Genomic DNA, 17,493 nt, shown 5'->3' with positions numbered 1-17,493 from the left:
TGCGACTGCTACTGGGCACTGGGGAAATTCTGGGGAGAAGGGAGGCTCAGCAAGGCACTGTGAAGCACCCCACTTGACTCTGATGTTTATCATCATAAAGGCAGGGCAAGAACAACGGACCTGTGTCCAGGTCTGGATAAGGGCTACAGGGACATGTGGTCCCCTGTATGCACTTTACATTATTGTCCCTTGCTTCCCTCCATCAAGGAACAGCAGAGGACTGGGGGTGTAACTCTGTGGTAGAGCACATGTGAGCATGCGCAAGGCCATGGGTTCAATCTACAGCATCAAAAGAAAAGAAAAAAAACCAGAACCTAACACCTAACCACTTCCTTCCATATTCAAGTTGGTGGCAGCCAGGGGAAGGGTTTAGTACAGCCGCCTTGGGCTTACTCAGGCTTGTTTTTCATTTGTCCTTCTGATTTCTTTTTTTCTTTCTTTTTCTTTTAACCAACAGTCCAAACCAAAGGACAGTGATAAAGAAGGAACTTCAAATTCCACCTCTGAAGATGGGCCAGGGGATGGATTCACCATCTTGTCTTCTAAGAGCCTTGTTCTAGGACAGAAGGTAATAAAGAGAACCCTAATGTGCTCTCATATAACAACAGTACATTTTTATGACCTACTGTTCACAGCAATGATGCTGCCTTCGTCTCATTCCCTTAATATGACTTTCACTCTAGTCTTGAATTATTCATTTTTAAACTAAAGAGCTATCGTGATTTCTGCATTGTGAGCGTGAACAAGCCCTTTAGTGTTGAGAATCATTCATACTGACATTGGTCAGCCAAAGTTAAGCACAGAGAATGGTCTGTAGACAGGATGTCATTACTAGTTTTGCTGGGAATTCCCCAGGCCCCAGTTATTTCTGCACCCACCAAAAAAATCCATAGCTAACCATCTCCAGCAGCCTCAGAGAGGCCTTCCTCCCATGGTTCAGTGTAATTTATCAGAGAAAGAAAATAGAAATATATGTTTCCTGAATATCCCCAGTGTTAGAAGTGAATTATTTGCCAATAATTCAGTCTGCTTGCCTTCCTGGGCTGCAGAAAGAAAACAAACAGGGCTATACATCTGAACAGTCAGCAGCAACACAACAGCAGCCCAGCCAGACATGCAAATAATTCATTCCCACCGGTGTAAAGTTTACTGAGCTGACAATTTATCTACCAAGTCAACTGGGGCTGAAATAAGATACACAAGGAAATAGTCAGTTAATCATATCTCTGGTCGCTGAAGGTTTGCAGCCCGACAGTAGAGTGCGCCTCCGTTCAAGCAGCTGGGAGAGCATGTTCTAAGAGGAGTATAAATGTGCAGGTTCCTAATTCATCACTGATGGAAGAGAACAGGGAAGCAAGAGGTGGAATTTATGTTTCCTCCAGGGGCCATCGAAGCTTACCCGATGATTGGCTTTCTCTCACACTTACCTAGGGAATCGTAAGGACCAGGGAATTAGCTCAGGGGTTCCGCCTTCTGCTTCACAAGCACAAGGGCCCAAGTTCAATCCCCAGTACCAAAAAAAAAAAAAAAAAAAAAAAAAAAAAAAAAAAAAAAAAAAAAAAAAAAAAAAAAAAAAAAAAAAAAAAAAAAAAAAAAAAAAAAAAAAAAAAATCTAGGGAATCGTAAAATTATTACCCACTTGGGGAAATGATGGAGATGCCCTGCATTCTATTCTACTATAAACATAGAGGGCAGCCCCAAGAATGTGGTCCCCAAAAGTCAAGGTGGCCAGACATAGGCAGATAGGATACCTAGAGCCTATGACTCTGCCCCCACGACCACCAGGGAAACAGTTGGGTATTCTGGGCCCCTCTGAGGACCAGAGGCCAAGCCCTAGGCCTCTCTCCCTCACAAAAGCTACTCAGAGGATGTGCTGCCAAAACCCAGAGCCATCAGGGTTGGGAATCCAAGGCATAAACTATAAGGAAATGAAGAAAAGGAGAGAGCTCCAATTCCCGTTCCCGGGAGAGCAGGCAGATTTGTTGCATGCAGTTGGCCTCAATGTGGAAAATCAAGTCCACTGAGCTCAGACGAGCCAACTGCAAACCAGACATCTGGGAAATTGAGCCAGTGGCTATCCACGGCCCTCATGGTGGTGATCAGTATGAGTAATTGAGAAAATCCATAGCTGTCAAGTAAAATATGAAGATTTTCAATGGGACTGGATCTTTCCCATGTTTTCCATTTTTTCTTCCTAACTCAGCTGTCCCTGACCCAGAGTGACATCAGCCATATTGGCTCCATGAGAGTGGAGGGCATTGTTCACCCAACCACAGCTGAAATTGACCTCAAGGAAGATATAGGTAAGGTCCCGGGACTTTGGTAGTGGTGCTGTATGTAGCAAACTGTTCAGGCAAGTTCTCACAAAGTCAGTCACTCTTCACCCAACAGTCCCCTGCTTGGGGTCTCGTGTCACACTCTGTGTGTAATTAATGGCATCACCAGAGAGGAAATTGCTTTACTTATTTCTGCATATAGCTTTTGAATTTCATACTGATATATATTATATAGAGAGAGATCTTTAGTGTAGAGCTTCATGAATTAAAGTGAATCATCACTGTGTAACCAGCACCTAGCTCAGGAAGCAGGTCTTTCTCAGCACCCCAGAAGTGCCCCCTAGGCCCCTTCCCTGCCAGTATTTTCTTCAGAGGTAACTACTCTCCTATCTTCGAATAGCATGGAAGCTTTCATCCTTGGGGATATTGTTCAGATGAAATCAGATAGCCCTCTGTGCCTGGATCCTTTTGTACAGTGTAGTGCTTGGTTGGGAAATCCACCCATGGTGTTGAATGCGGTCGTGTTCATTCATTTTCTCTGCTGTGTAGTATTTATATGCTGGATGAAAATCCCACAATTTATTAATTTCATTCTACCACTGATGGCATATGGGTAGTTTCCAGGTGGGACTATCAGGAGCAGTGCTGTTATAAATGTTGCTGTACTTTCATATGTTTTGGATTAAATATCACATACATTTTAAGATTAAATATTGAGAATGCTACTGGTAAAAGAGACATCTGGGGGAAAAGAAAAAAGGTGTTCCACAAGGCTGCAAGCGCTGAGTTATTTTCCCAGCGGTTTGCCACTTGTCCCGTGAGTGGGGCAGGGAGGTGTCATGGGTGAAGTCAGGGAGCTGGGAGGTAGGTAAACTGTCAGGGCACTGGAAATAAGCTAAACAGCCACCATCTTGTCCACTTGTCACCATCTTGTCTGTTTTTACGAGACAGAACTGCCTGACAGTGTCCATAGAAAGGGTGAAGCAAGCTGAGAAAATGCTCTGCCTTGGGGTGCGGGGCTGGCCTCTGAGCTCAGCCCTGGGTAGTGGCACCCAGACTGCAGCTGCTGGGCTCACTTAAGGCTCCCTCTTGGCATCAGAGGCCACATGCTCTGCTGAAAAGAGATAGGAGGCGCTGGGGGATGACAGCGACAGAGACACAGGGCTTCCCTTGCCACTAAGAGGCAGGGACAATTCCTTCCTTACCGTTCACAAGTGCCAGGCCCTGCTCTCCCCACAGAGGAAGGGCTCCCCCTAGTCTCCAAATTCCTTCTGATATGTGTCCTAGCTTCTCCCAAGGTGCCATGTTCCTGCTTGATACTAAATATGATTTTTTTAAAAAAAAAAACAAAAAACAATGAAGTTTACATTTAAAAGACATATTGCCAATAACATCTCCTCAAAATGTTTCCCTTTGTTTCAGATACACTTAGTCCCTTGTTCTTGATATTTTCTGAAACAGTTCTGGAAGTCCTCTCCCTGTAGTTGTGCTGTTACGGTTGCCTTAATGTCCTGAACCAATTCAAAACATTTACCTTTCATAGTCATTTTGACTCTTGAGAAGAGCCACACGGTGCCAGATCCAGTGAGTCAGGTGCATGAGGACGCGCTGTAATTTTTGAGCCTGCCCCTCCGTTGGATGGCACTGAGCAGCAGCATTCCCTAGATTTTTAGCATACCTTTTAAAGACCTGAAAAAGGACTTCCAGAACTGCTTCGGACAGTGGCAAGAATAATGGCATAAGTGTGTTCAAAGCTGTTTTCAGGAGGATTCTTGGCAATGCATCGTTTATTGTAATAAATGTTTAAATTTAAACACCGTATTTTTTATCAGCTCATGTACATTGCTATGTTGTTTGCATGTTATATCAGAAAAACAATAAAAGTGCTTCTCTTTTTTAAGTAGCAGAGGGATAGGATAGAGAAAGTGCTGCTATTGGAGCGAAACCTCAAGCTCAGATCCTGCTGAAGAATTCTAAGGGCAGCCTTATAGGGGCCTTGGGAGGAGGCGTGGGCTGAAAAGCAGCCAGGCGGTGAAAAGAGCAGGCCCTGAGCCCACCTGGTCTGTGTCCTGGCTTTGACAAATCACTGCCTCGCTGTGTGACCTTGGGACGTTTTCTTAACCTCTGTGAACCTCAGTTTCCTCCTCTGTATAACGGAGGGTAACAGTAGCACATGTCTCAGAGGGGTTCTGTGCAGATTACAGCAGTGACACAGGTATGAGGCTCAGCAGGGTGGGCTCGGGCATTTGATAATCGATCGTCTGTCTTACTGTGGCTGTGTTGGTAGGAGACTGTCCTACCGTGATTCTCTTCTCCACCAATACACAACCCAATCATCCCGTGCAGATAAGACCCCTATTTATTAACGTGAAACATGATGGCTGGAGGTGCAGCCCAGTGGTGCTTAGCATGTGTAGGAGATGTAGCTCATCCCATTGCCTAGCATGCGTGAGGCCCTGGCTTTAGACCCCAGCTCAGAAGATAATTCACTAACTCATTAATTAGAACCAGGGAGATGCAAGTGTATAGCATGTGCTTGGCATGCAGGAGGCCCTAGGTTCCATCCATTCCCAGCACCCCAAAAGAAGTTATTACAGAAAAGTTCGAGTATATGCACTCACAAAAAAAAAAAAAAGCAGAAAAATGTAATGAAAGCCTACACAACCAGATGCAATAAACACTTGTAAGTGGTGATTGTGTTTCAGCTCTTCCCCGCCACACACATCCAGACAATCTCTAAAAGATAGGGGCTGTTTGTTAACAGCATAAGCACAATACCGTTATCACACCTAACTTCATTAACAAATAACCAGCATTCACACTCCAATTGCATCAGAAATGCTAATTTTTAAAGTTTATTTGATTTAGGATCCAAATAAACCCACATAGTGCAATAGGCTGATAAGTTTCTTAGCCCAGAAGCTCCCCTTCCTGTCACCCCCGCCCATTTCTTGGCAATTTATTTGTTGAAGAAGCAAGGCCATTTGTCCCATAGGGTCTCACTCTCTCTTTCTTTCAATAAATTGGTAGTTAGAGCTAAAGGTTTCAGGGGATTCAATTTCAAGAAACGTGGGGCTGAGGTGTAGCTCCGTGGTAGGACACCTGCCCAGCACATGTGAAGCTCTGCCTTCAACAGCCAGCACAAGACTCCTCGGCCAGGATCAGCAATGTAATGTTTTTGCATCAGGAGGCACTTGATGCCTGACCATCAGTCTTCGTGCTATGTTAGCCGACGTCCGTGCCTTCATGGTCTAGCCCTCGCGTACCCTCATTCCTCCTGGGAATGCTTCCAGAGAGAGGAGCCCCTCATCTGCTCTCCATGCTGCTTTATCCTTCGAAGTCTTCAGTGCAGACAGTGAATCCACCTTGCCCCTGACCTGAACACAGGGTACAGCACTATTCCTCTGCTTCTCCGCATGAACTGCCACCCGCTTCAGTTACTCTGCCTTTTCCAGACCTCTGGACCCAGCAGATAACACTGGCCAGGAGTCTGGTGCTAGAGGGGAGCCTCGGTCACTTGTCATGGTCCGTGATCATCATTTCCTAGTTGTACCACTGAAACAGAAGCACGCTCCGGGAGAGTCCCTTCCCAGCCCCCGGGAGAGTGACTTTCCAAGTAGACACTGTCCTGGATGAACCATGCCATGTAGCATGGCTGTCCAAAAATACTCGAGTACCTCAGTGTGGAGAGAGAAAACTGCCACCCAGGAGAGTCCCTGAGCTAGATAAGAGTAATAGTAGTAGCAATAATACAGGCTGAGTAGTCTTTATCAAAAATGCTTGGGACCAGAAAGGTTTCTGATTTTGGAGTTTTTCAGAGGTTGTAATGTTTGTATAGACATGATGAGAAAGCTTGGAGAGGGAATCCAAGTCTAAATATAGGATTAGTTTCATACATACCTTATCCACAAGCCTGAAGGGCATTTACACTCTATTTTGAGCACCTGTGAGTTTTGATTCTGACCCAGCAGTCACTTGAGAGCAGGTGTGGAATTTTCCATGTTGGTGCTCAGAAAGTTTTGGATTCAGATTCGCAAATCGGGGGTGCTCAGCCTATGGTAATAACTAATAAGGGGAGAGTGCAGAAACCTGGCCCAGATGTCGAGATTCCCCAAATGCATCAGAAGATGACAATGGAGGGGAGCAAGTGCCTCATCTCCCGGTCTGGACAAACCCAGTTGTATCTGAGACACGTGGGAGAGAGGATGAGGACAACCACGTGGCTTCTTCTTGTTGTCCTTTGCAGGTAAAGCCTTAGAAAAGGCTGGAGGCAAAGAGTTCTTGGAAACAGTTAAGGAGCTTCGCAAATCCCAAGGCCCTTTAGAAGTTGCTGAAGGTAAGTGTAGGATGGGCCCCGTATTCCCAGGATTACCTCACCTTATTCTTTTTTAGTTTGGGCTTTGGTTTTGGTTTTTTGAGACTGGGTCTCACTGTGTATTTTAGGCTGGCCTTGAACTCACTATGAAGTCTTGAACTTGTAGCAATCCTCCTGCCTCAGCTTCCCAGAGTGCTGTGATTCCAGGCATGGGCCACCATGCCCAGCCCTACCTTATTCATATCTTCACTCCAGAGTCACTCACTTTGTGAATAGTAATGCAGGCGACAAAATATGTCACAACAAATCAGAAAGCTATTTTAGTACGTCTCTGACTGCTTGAGCAGGCTGGTGTGGGTCATTTCACATCCTCTGGGGCTCTATCTGAATCGTTCCTGTCCATGTGCCCAGATCCAACAAAAACACATAACATAAACTTACCATTGTGGCCATTTCAAAGTGTCTGATTCTCAGGGCCGGGGATTTAGCTCAGCGGTTCCACCGCCTGCCTCACAAGTGCAAGGTCCGGACTTCAATTCCCGGTACCCCGCCAAAAAAAACATTAAGTACTTTTACAATGCTGTGCAGCAGCCGCCACCACTATCCAAAGGCTTTCATCGCCTCTCCCAGGCTCTGGCAACCTACAATCTACGTTCTGTCTCTCTGGACCTGCCTGCTCTGGACTCTCATAAAAATGGACTCACACCCCACATGGCCCTTGCATCTGCCTTCTTTTGCTCAACACAGTATTTTTAAGCTCATCCACACTATGGCGCACATCTGTACTTCACTCCTTTAGGACTGATTCTCCACTCTGTTTATCCATCTGTTGAGAATTTGGCTCCTTCCCACCTCTGGCTCCCGAGAGTACAGCTGCTGTGATCATTTACACCCAGGTTTCTGTGCAGTAACTTTCTCACGGGTGCGTCCCTTGTCAGGTCCGTTCCCACCACACATCCCCATGAGTATGCTCACTGCACACACGGTCTGCAACAAGAGCTGCACTAAAGCAGGGCCTCAGAGGTCAGTGGAACCCACTGCTGTCCTGGATGCATGAGGGCAACACAGGAAGGGGGCCACAGCCTCTGTGGGGGGGCTAGGGAGGAAGCCGTGTGAAAAGAGCCCCATGTGGGCCATGGTCATGAGCGAGCAGGAAGGATATAGCAGCCAGAGGTGATGCCGAACCCACAGGCTGTGCAAAGGGGTCTGCTCTGATCCTGTACAGACTGGAGAGGCACCCTGAGGTTAAGGCAGGGCCTGTCATGATCAGAGGAGGTGGTTAGAAAAGGGGGGCTTCCAGTCTAGAAAGAACATGAGTCCATATTTCAAACCTGCACACACCCTTCCCCATACATGCAACAAAAGGTGAAATTTTCTTTTTTAAATTTTAAGACAGCTGCACTCAAATATACGATAAGCATAGTTGTGGATGGAAATAGAAAAGCTGTGGGCAAGTTGGACATGGTGGCATACTCCTGTAATTCTAGTACTCAGGAGGCTGAGGCAGGAGGATCGCCATGAGGTTGAAGCCAGCCTGGGCTATAGTAAGTTCAGAGACAGCTTGAACTATGTAGTGAGACCCTGTCTCAAAAAAAAAAAAAAAAAAAAAAAAAAGAAGGGCCAGGGATTTAGCTCAGTGGTGCCAATGCCTACCCCCTAAGTGCACGGTCCAGAGTTCAATCCCCGGTACCAAAAAAAAAGAAAGAAAAACAGCAGGCAACAGCAACAGGGAAAGAATGTCACAGGCCTAAGCCGCCTTAGCTGTTACTTGGTAATGGACCAGAGTCAGGCTTTGCACTACTGCTGAGAGTGAAGGGCTGGATAAAACTCACACAGGGGCTGGGATGAAGCTCAGTAGTACTGTGCCTGCCTCACAAGCAACATCCTGAGTTCAATCCGTGGCACAGAAAAAAAACAAACGAAAAACAGAAAACTTCACACAGCCTGTCAGGAAGCCAAAGCTCTGACCACCACCCTCAGTGCTGTGGTTTTTGCAAAATCTGCCTTTCTAAGGAAAAAGAAGGGGACAGGGAGCCCCTTGCCCAGGTCCAGGGCCTACTCATCTCGATATCTGGATGGACCACTGAAATCAGACATTTCAGGCTGTGCCTAGATCAGGACCCTAGCAGAGGTTCCCAGCAAACGCCCTCACAGCTGAGGGGCGAGAAATAGCTGCCCTGCATAGAGGGAGAGGTTCTGACGCACTTGTAAACAGAGCCCCGGAGGCAGAAAATAGAAGGTAGGGCCACAACATTTAAAGAGATCATGGCTGAGAATCTCCCAGGATTAAACATGAGTCCTAGGTTGAAAATATCTACCATAATAAACTCAAAACTTGGCCCATCATAGTGAAGGTCCAGAAGCTCAGAAGCCAAGAGAAACCCCGAGAAGAACCAGAGGGGACAGGTGGGCCATCACAGTAATGACATTTTAGGGCCAGGCCATGGCTCAGTGGTAAAATGCTGCCTAGTATGCATCAGCCTGTGGGTTCCATGCCAACAACACACCAAAAAAAGGGAGGAGGAGGAGCCACTCCAACGACGGCCAACTCCTCCTCAGAAACCGAAAACGCTGGGAACAAGAAAAAAAAATCTTCTGAGTGCTGAATGTCTACACAGTACCATCAAGCCCGATTCCATGTTTCTGTGTTGTCCTTCAAGACTTAGGGTAACTCCAGACATGCAAAATCTAAGAGGCAGCTGGAAGGGACCAGAAGCGAAGGACATAGTCAGGAATCAAGAAGCTGGCACAAATGTATTTAGTCTAAGTCTGGGCCTATTAGGGATAGCATCCTGGGAGGAAGGAAAAGAGAGTGTTCATGGGGTTCCAGGCTGGGCGTGGGGGCACACACCTGTAATCCCAGCACTCAGGAGGGCGAGGCAGGAGGATCGCTGTGAGTTCGAGACCAGCCTGGGCTACATAGTGAGTTCCAGGTCAGTCTTAACTCACAGTGAGACCCTGTCTCAAACCACCCCCCACCGCAAAAAAAAAAAAAAAAAAGTTCTGCCCTTATTATATGTGTCACTAAGAAAGACTGAATTTCCAAATTGGGGTTGACAACCATTTTAAGAGCAAGATACGAATCCAGCACAGCCAGGACATATCTTGACCTTGGTACTGGGTGGCACAAAGTGTGTAAAAAGCCTCGCTAGTGAATCAGAAGCACGAGTCAGTATTTCTGCAGATTTGTAGCTGAATCCAGTGTTGCCCAAAATCTCAGGGGTGGAGATTAGTGGGGCATGACTTGTATTTGTTAGTGTCGCCAGGTGACACAGAAGGAAATGCAAGATTTTTTCCTGGAAGAAATCAGCTTTATTCCAAGCTGGCAGCAATTGTATTTTTTTTTCTTTTTTTGAGACAGGGTCTCACTATGTAGTTGAGTCTGCCCTGGAACTCACTATGTAGCCCAGGCTGGTCTCGAACTCACAGTGATCCTCCCGCCTCAGCCTCCCAAGTGCTGGGATTACAGGTGTGCACCACCACACCCGGCTAGCAATTGTAAAATTCATCCTAATGTCAAAGATAATCAAGTAAAAATCAATAAAATGATATTAAGTGGGCTGGAAATGTAGCTCAGTGGTAGAGTACTGTCCAGGGTAGCAGTACAAAGCCCTGGGTTCTATCCCCAGCACTGAAAAAAAAAAAAAAAATCGGTATTAAAAAGGATTCTTTAAAGTGCATCTTAGCATGGGTAAAACCAACCACAGGGCAGGCCCTTCCTGATGGGGGAGGGGAGGGATCAGGGGCCAACTAGAGAGGGGCAGTGATGGCCACCTGGTCTGAAAGGTTTGCAGACAGAGCGAGTGGATGCAAAGTGAAACCCCGTGAATATCTGAGTTCCTGCCCTTCCAGACGCTGCGCTGGGTGCCAGGGAAGCGTCAGGGAACACAGTGAGCTGCTCCATGAAGATGTCCTCTGGGCCACAGCCACTTGGCATTAAGCACCTACCACAGGACTAGGCTGCTGCCCCTCAGGGTGGATGTGAATGTCCCCAACGCTCCGCCAAGACCTCTACAAGCTGGTGTGGAGACCAAGGCAACAGTGCATCAAGACACCACAATGAGCTGCCTGTTACGTGGCGGAGGTTCAGGGAGAATGGATGAGGGAGCTGGGGACAGAGGACAATGCGAGTGTGGGGACGGAAGAGGCATTGATACAGCCGGCTGGGGGATGACTGGACTTCCCACATGACAGGAAGTGATAGGCCCCAAAGGAAGAGGGACCAGAGCAAGAAGGGCTACCAGCGAGGCAACTGGGAGCAGCCACAGATTCTGGGCTAAGTGTGTTTTAAGGACCAGACACAAGCTACCGTATAGAGGAAGGCTTGGCAGACTTTGGGGTGGTGGGGAGCAGCTGGGAAGCTGGACTGGACAGTGGGGTGGCCGAGGAAATGCAGCAGACTGGCCCCAGAGAGACAAGTCAAAGGAACTCAACTGGTGGTGCCAGGATGGGCAAAAGAGATTCTGGGAGTGAATGATGACTTTGGTGGTGTGCACTGGGATGAACAGGCAGGAAGCAGAAGCTGATGTGGGAAACGGGCACCAATAGAAGGAAAAGTGGTGTCACAGAGATCAGGATTTGGGTAGTAGCACCCTAGCAGGACAAGGAGCCACCAGTCCCTTTGTTGTGGCGACTCCTAGGAGCACGTCAGGCCTTCCACACAGGGATGATTGCCTGAAGGAAGATTCTAGAATCTCCTGACAGCAGCACCTCCATCCTTAGAACCCAGGTCCTCAGCAGGTGAAGGGGTTCACCATGGGATGTGACATCAGAAAGAGGTCACTCGAGTCGCTCTGTTACTAGGTACTTAACACCAAATGCCAGTGTTGTAACCTTCTGATTCCTGGGCCCTTGTCCTTGCAACTCTAGAGCACTGTAAGTCACTGTGGAAAAGGCCCTGTCTTCCATTTCCAGTTGGAAATGCTTTGCTTTGGGTTGAAGTGCTTTCTAGGTTACCTTCACAATCACTTTTTCTTGATTGAATTTTCATGCTGCCAATAGGAGCACATTCCTATTTAAAAATGACTTTACATGAAAAGAATACTTTTTATGTCACATCCTTTGGTGAACACTGAGCTACATCCCTCACCCGCTCCTTTTATTTTTGAGACAGCATCTCACTAAACTCACTAAGTTGCCCAGGCTAGACTCAAACATATGATCCTCCTGCCTCAGCCTCCCAAAGTGCTGGGATGACAGGCCTGAGTCACAGTTCTCGGCTAGATAGCCTATTTCAAATAAATCTTTCAGTCTAACCCCACACCACTCTGGACCATGGAAGACATATTACAAATGCTGACCCTGAACTGTGCCTCCCTACACACACCGCCAAGGCTCCCAGAGCCTGGCCAATCTAGGAGGACCAGGGACCCCCAGCTCTCCCGGGGTCAAGTGGCCAGGAACACCCACAGTACATGGGGTAGGGGATGTGGCTCAGTGGCAGAGCAACTGCCTAGCATGCTTTAAGCCCTGGGTTCAGTCCCCACCACTACAAAATAAATAAATAATTGTATCTTTTTTCTGTGGCTACCCTATCAAATTACCATGAATTCAGTGGTCACTAACTTATTCTATCTTAGAGTTCTGGTCTACAGTAATTTTTTTTTTTTTTTCGTACCAGGGATTGAACTTGGGTCCTTGTGATTGTAAGGCAGGTGGTGGAACCACTGAGTGAATTCCCTGGCCCCACAGTGAATTTTAAGAGACAGAAATGAGGGATCCCAGGGCTGGTCTCTTGGGGACAGTCCCTCCCTGGCCATTTCTGGCCTCCAGGCTCTGACATTTCCTTACTCCTGCAGGCGTCACTCTATTCCCTGCTTCGTTACTCTATCTTTCCTTCCTTTGAACCTCTCACCTCCCTCTTACATAGCCCTCGTGGCTCCGTTAAGAGCCCATCCAGATAACCTGAGGCCATCTGCTGTCTGAAGGTCCCTAACTTAATCACATGTGCAGGGTCCCTTTGGGCCTCCACAGGTCCCACAGATTAGGACGTGGTGTTAAGAGGGAGGCCATTCCTTAATGGAACGCAGCACCAGACATGATTTTGCTGTGTTCCTTTGCCTAAGAATCACTGTGAGTTAACTCCTAATCGAGGATCGAGTGGGATCCCCAGACTGCACGAAAGACATACTCACTGTCACACTGAAGTGACATGCTTTCACCCAGAGCATGTACCGACTGTCCAGGGCCCAAACAGTCTGCATGGAGGCAGGAAATGTTGTCCAGCCAACCTCCCCGTCACATCCAGCCCCTCCTGAATCTATCAGGCAGAGGAGCAGGACTCCTCTCCCCCGCCCACCCCACCCCTCCAGACTTAAGATAAGACTTGGGAAATTAACCTGTGGCCTTCCTCTCACCCATGTCCCAGCCGCTGTCAGCCAATCCAGTGGACTTGCCGCTAAATTCGTCATCCACTGTCACATCCCCCAATGGGGCTCTGACAAATGCGAAGAGCAGCTTGAAGAGACCATCAAAAACTGCCTGTCGGCGGCTGAGGACAAGAAGCTGAAATCTGTCGCGTTCCCACCCTTCCCCAGTGGCAGGTAGGATGGGCTCCTCCCAGTGGGTTCTTTCAGCCTTGTCCCTGGGAACCAGCAGTGTCCAACTTGCTCCCCCTTGCTCCGCCCAGCCCAGGGCTGCTGGCACAGCTAAGCAAGTCAGCCGGGGGGGCAGGGCAAGAGCCCCAGTTCCACGCCTTCCAACCCAGACAGAGACTGCCCCCTGGTCCTCGGTGGCCACCCAAGGTCAGGCCAGCTCCACTGCCTCCATTATGTCGACGTCCTGACGAAAAGGCAGCTGCAGGGGGCACCATGGGCAGAGGCAAGGTAGCCTGGTAATTATGAGAGCCCGCTGTGTTCAGAACCCATCCCCTCACACACACCAGCTGTCCACATCTAGAACACATCATTAAACATCAGGTTCAGAGGCCTTGCTACTCCCAGTGTGGTCGGTGGACCAGCAGCAGCAACACAGCTCGGTCGGTGTGTGGAACCCCAGCACCCTTCCCCGAGACCTTCTGCTTCAGCTCCAGGAGGCTCAGGCTTGAGGAACACACCCACAGCGGGGACAGGCTGCCTCAGGCTTGCTTACAAGGGGGCTGGCTCGGTACACAGCTCTGATCCTGGGAAGGCTGAGAACTAAAGGCCTAGGGCCTGCTGGAATCATTTCCCCACAGCCCAGGCCCAGAAGTGCAGCAGGACAGTCTCCATAGGTGGGAGCCCAGGCTGTGTCCCATACTGGGAAACTCATCCCTCCGAAGAATATGCCCAAGGCAGGCCCATCCTGGACCTTCCCCAGCAGTTTCGCGGCTGACCTCAAATGGTACTACGGCTGTGTCCCTGGGGGCTGGTAGACATTATCAAAGGCCCTGCCCAGAGCTGTTGCTGAAATTACATTGGCAAGTCCTTGTGAGTTAGTGAGAGAACAGATGCATGAAAAGGAATTTTGAAAACGAGCTTTGAGCCTACATTTTTGCCCTTATTAAACTATCTAATTGGCATGTAAAGCAGTTCTGAGGGAGGTAATAAAACTAGTATTTGCTTTTTTTTTTTTTTTCTGTACTGTGAATTGAACCCAGGTCCTTCATACTGAGCTATAGCCCTAACCCTTTCTGAATTTTTCTTTTTTAACTCTTGAGTCACTAAGTTTCCCAGGCTGGGGTCAAACTTGCAATCCTCCTACCTCAGCCTCACATAGTGCTAGTGTTGGCCTGCACCACACCACCCAGCCCTCTATTTGCATTTTGATGAGCGGGTCTTGTGAATACTGGATTACTAGGGCTTTTACAGCCAAGTTCTACTTGACTCAGGTGATACAGATTCCAATATAGGGCACACGTCACGTGCCAGCTCTGACTTTGCTAAAATTGTCACACCTGAGCCAGTGTGCCCTTCCTGTCCCCAGCCCCGGGCTGGCCCTTTGAAAGCTGGTGCTGAACCAGCCCTGCGCACAGTGAGGCCACCCACATCACCCTTCTCAGGGACCAAAATGACACAGGCCTCGCTTTTGCTTTGGCACAGAAACTGCTTTCCCAAACAGACGGCCGCCCAGGTGACCCTCAAGGCAATCTCGGCCCACTTCGACGACTCGAGCGCGTCGTCCCTGAAGAACGTGTACTTCCTGCTCTTCGACAGCGAGAGCATTGGCATCTACGTACAGGAGATGGCCAAGCTGGACACCAAGTAGCTGCGCTCCAGCAGGGACAGAGGAGCGTCACTGCACCTCAAGAGTGGGGTTTTATTTTTTAAAAGGAGCAAGAAGGGTGACAGCAGGGGAGCAGATGGCGGTGGAGAGGGACGCAGGGAGCAGAGGCGGCGCGAGCAGGTCCTGCCCACGGCAGGTGCCCCCTGCATTTTATATTCTCCTTATAATGGGCCTTGGTCCGTGCTGAACCAGGTCTCCACCAGGGGTTTTTTTCCATGTTTTTTCTTTCTGTTGTTTTAGAACTTTTTAAAAAAGAAATCAGACCTCGTTTTAGATTTATAGCATTGACTTTTACACACACTCAAAAAATCCTTTCGAGATCCTTAAATCTTTTGTTCCTCCTTTCTCCGAGGGAAGAGGGCATGAGTGTGACTTGGGTTTGCGGGCTGCCTGTGTTCCATGGTGGAGAGAAGACGGGAAGGTCGTCTTACTGGTGCTTTTTCTCTTGTTTCCGTGTCCCCTCCCACCCCCACCTCCTGACCCCTATAATATCTGTAACTACTCCTAAAACGTTTTTTTCTTCGGGATTATTTTGGTTTCGTTTGGTTTTTTAAAGAAAATGAAAGGAAAAAAATAAAAGATCCAGTGTCTTTCTTATAATGTGTTCTTTTATTGCAGTATTTCTCTGTTTAGGAAACTTGATCCCAGTGGATGGGAGCTTCTACAGTGTTCTAAGTCAATAGCACTAGGCCTACCACTAACGAGTGGAGATTCCCACCGTGCCTCCCCAGTGCCGGCTCAGGCAGCGGGTCCAAGGCCTCGGGTCAAGCTGCCAGTGGGGTCACCATCTGGGAGAGAGAGGCATGTGTCTCACTTAGACCTGGGCAGTGAAGCGGAACACAGCCTGGCCCGCAGCCTAAATGGGGAAGGACAGAGCACCCCGGAGAGGCGGGAATCCCAGAGACTCTGCCCCAGTACCCAAAGGCTACCGTGAAAAGCAAGCAAGGAGGAGCAGAGCAGGGAGTCGGGCCGAATTTACTCAGATGAATTCAGCTCCCGCTTCTGCGGTGAACATTTAACTAAAATGGCCCAAAATGGACCCCTCTACCCTGAAGATCTCTCCACATAGAGGGGTCACACCCTACCACAGCTGGTGGCAGACAGCCCCACCCCCATATGCCTGAGTCTCAGAAAGTAATGCTGGGGTTGGCCACAAAACAAGCACAAAACAAGGTCCCTCACCATCAGCTGGATTTTGTCACTCACGAAGGTGCACATGGATATACGTACGAATCTCCAGCAGAAGCCCATCTGCTCCCTAAAGGGTGATTAAGCACGTGGCCCCCTACTGTGTCTCTGCTCCCTTTCCTGAAATAGTCCCACAGAGGGAAGTCCCAGGTGGCAACCTCAGCCCTGCCAGCTCCGAGAAGCTCACTGTTGGGCTAGCTGGGAGGCAAACTACACAGTGACTCTTTCTTCTTAAAAGTACCCATGGTATACAATTAGGATCTAAAAATGGAAACAGAGGAAGGTTCATGAGGATTGAAAAAAGTAGGGCCCACCTGGGTGTGGGGGCACACACTCGTAGTCCCAGCTACTCCAGAGGGTAAACTGGGAGGATCCCAGGAGGTCAAGGCCAAGCTGGGCAACACAGTGAGATCCTGTCTCAGAGAGAGAGAGAGAGACTAACCATAATCCAGGGAGTTTAAAATGAGGCTCCCGTTAACAAGATGCATTCTGCAGGATGTGTGGACTTCCCCACCCTAATGTGATGGGAAAGGTGTGGGGTACAGGCCCTCTCTGCCCCTGCTGCCTGGCCTCATTTTGCTGGCTGTCCTTCTAGCGCTCACGGAGGGGATGGCAGCCACCAGAAGTACAGCTCTCTCCCTACCCTGAGAGCTCTGTGCACCACACTCAAGTGCACACTCATGTTCGTGTACACACACACACACACACACACAATACACATGCAAATCCCACTGGAGCCTGGAGTATAGAACTCTGTCTGTGCTGTGCCCCCAACCCCCCTTTCAGCCATCACAGTGACAGCCAGACCTCCCAGACCCAGAAAGGATCCTCTAGACATGATTTTTTAAAATCTTTCTGTTGCTCTCACATTCTCGCTCTCTAGATGTTTTTCATCTTTGGGTTTACACAAATTATATTTCTGGACAGGACATCACTGGCATCTCACTCCAAAGAGAGAAAGAGGCTTTGCACTTCTGCCCTTTGGCACCAGTCAGGTGGGTCCATTTGTCACACGTCCCTCACCAGTGCGCAGCAGTGCCAGGTCCCCGGCCCAGCCTCCCCATCAAGGTGGAGACTGCCTCATAGTTTTCCAGCTCGTGGAGACGAACAGGTCCCTGCTCTTGGCCAGCCGAACCATGAGCCGACCCACATAGAAGCCACTGATCTGGCCCACACCGTCATTTCTGCCCATGGACAGAAGGAACGTCAGCGCACCTGTGGGGCAGACACACACATATCAAGTGGAATCCTGCCTCACGGTCATGGGTGGGCCTGCAATTCCCAGGGCATAAACCCTTCCCAGACCTGCAGAATCAGAAATATGCACGACTTTCAAGGAGTCCCTGACTGATCTCTGTCTTTTCTACACAGGATCTCACTATGCCACTAAGTCGCCCATGCTGGACTCAAACTTGCCATCCTTCTTGCCTCTGCCTCCCATGTTGCTGGGTTACAGGCATGGGCCCCCATGCCCAGCTCATTTTTTTTTTTTTTTTTTTTTTTTTTTTTTTT

The 17,493-nt window shown here is 48.7% G+C and overlaps 2 protein-coding genes across 2 annotated transcripts in view; one reads left to right on the top strand and one right to left on the bottom strand.

Moving 5' to 3' along the window:
* LOC104849537 (core histone macro-H2A.2) overlaps positions 1 to 15,373 on the top strand; it is a 28,899-nt gene extending 13,526 nt beyond the window's left edge. Inside the window, exons 4-8 of the mRNA XM_010606029.2 lie at positions 458 to 568; positions 2,204 to 2,303; positions 6,523 to 6,612; positions 12,959 to 13,133; positions 14,610 to 15,373. Coding sequence (XP_010604331.1) covers positions 458 to 568; positions 2,204 to 2,303; positions 6,523 to 6,612; positions 12,959 to 13,133; positions 14,610 to 14,775 — 642 coding nt within the window. The 3' untranslated portion in view covers positions 14,776 to 15,373. The remainder of the gene's footprint in view (positions 1 to 457; positions 569 to 2,203; positions 2,304 to 6,522; positions 6,613 to 12,958; positions 13,134 to 14,609) is intronic.
* Positions 15,374 to 16,880: 1,507 nt separating this feature from the next.
* The window catches only part of Aifm2 (apoptosis inducing factor mitochondria associated 2), a 9,110-nt gene continuing 8,497 nt past the window's right edge, over positions 16,881 to 17,493 (bottom strand). The window contains exon 8 of the mRNA XM_010606017.3: positions 16,881 to 17,196. Coding sequence (XP_010604319.1) covers positions 17,045 to 17,196 — 152 coding nt within the window. The 3' untranslated portion in view covers positions 16,881 to 17,044. The remainder of the gene's footprint in view (positions 17,197 to 17,493) is intronic.

This window comes from Fukomys damarensis, unplaced genomic scaffold, assembly GCF_012274545.1.
Source record: "Fukomys damarensis isolate Sample0158 unplaced genomic scaffold, DMR_v1.0_HiC HiC_scaffold_20, whole genome shotgun sequence".
In the NCBI taxonomy this organism is placed as follows: domain Eukaryota; kingdom Metazoa; phylum Chordata; class Mammalia; order Rodentia; family Bathyergidae; genus Fukomys; species Fukomys damarensis.
This window is presented reverse-complemented; position numbering and strand designations above follow the sequence as displayed.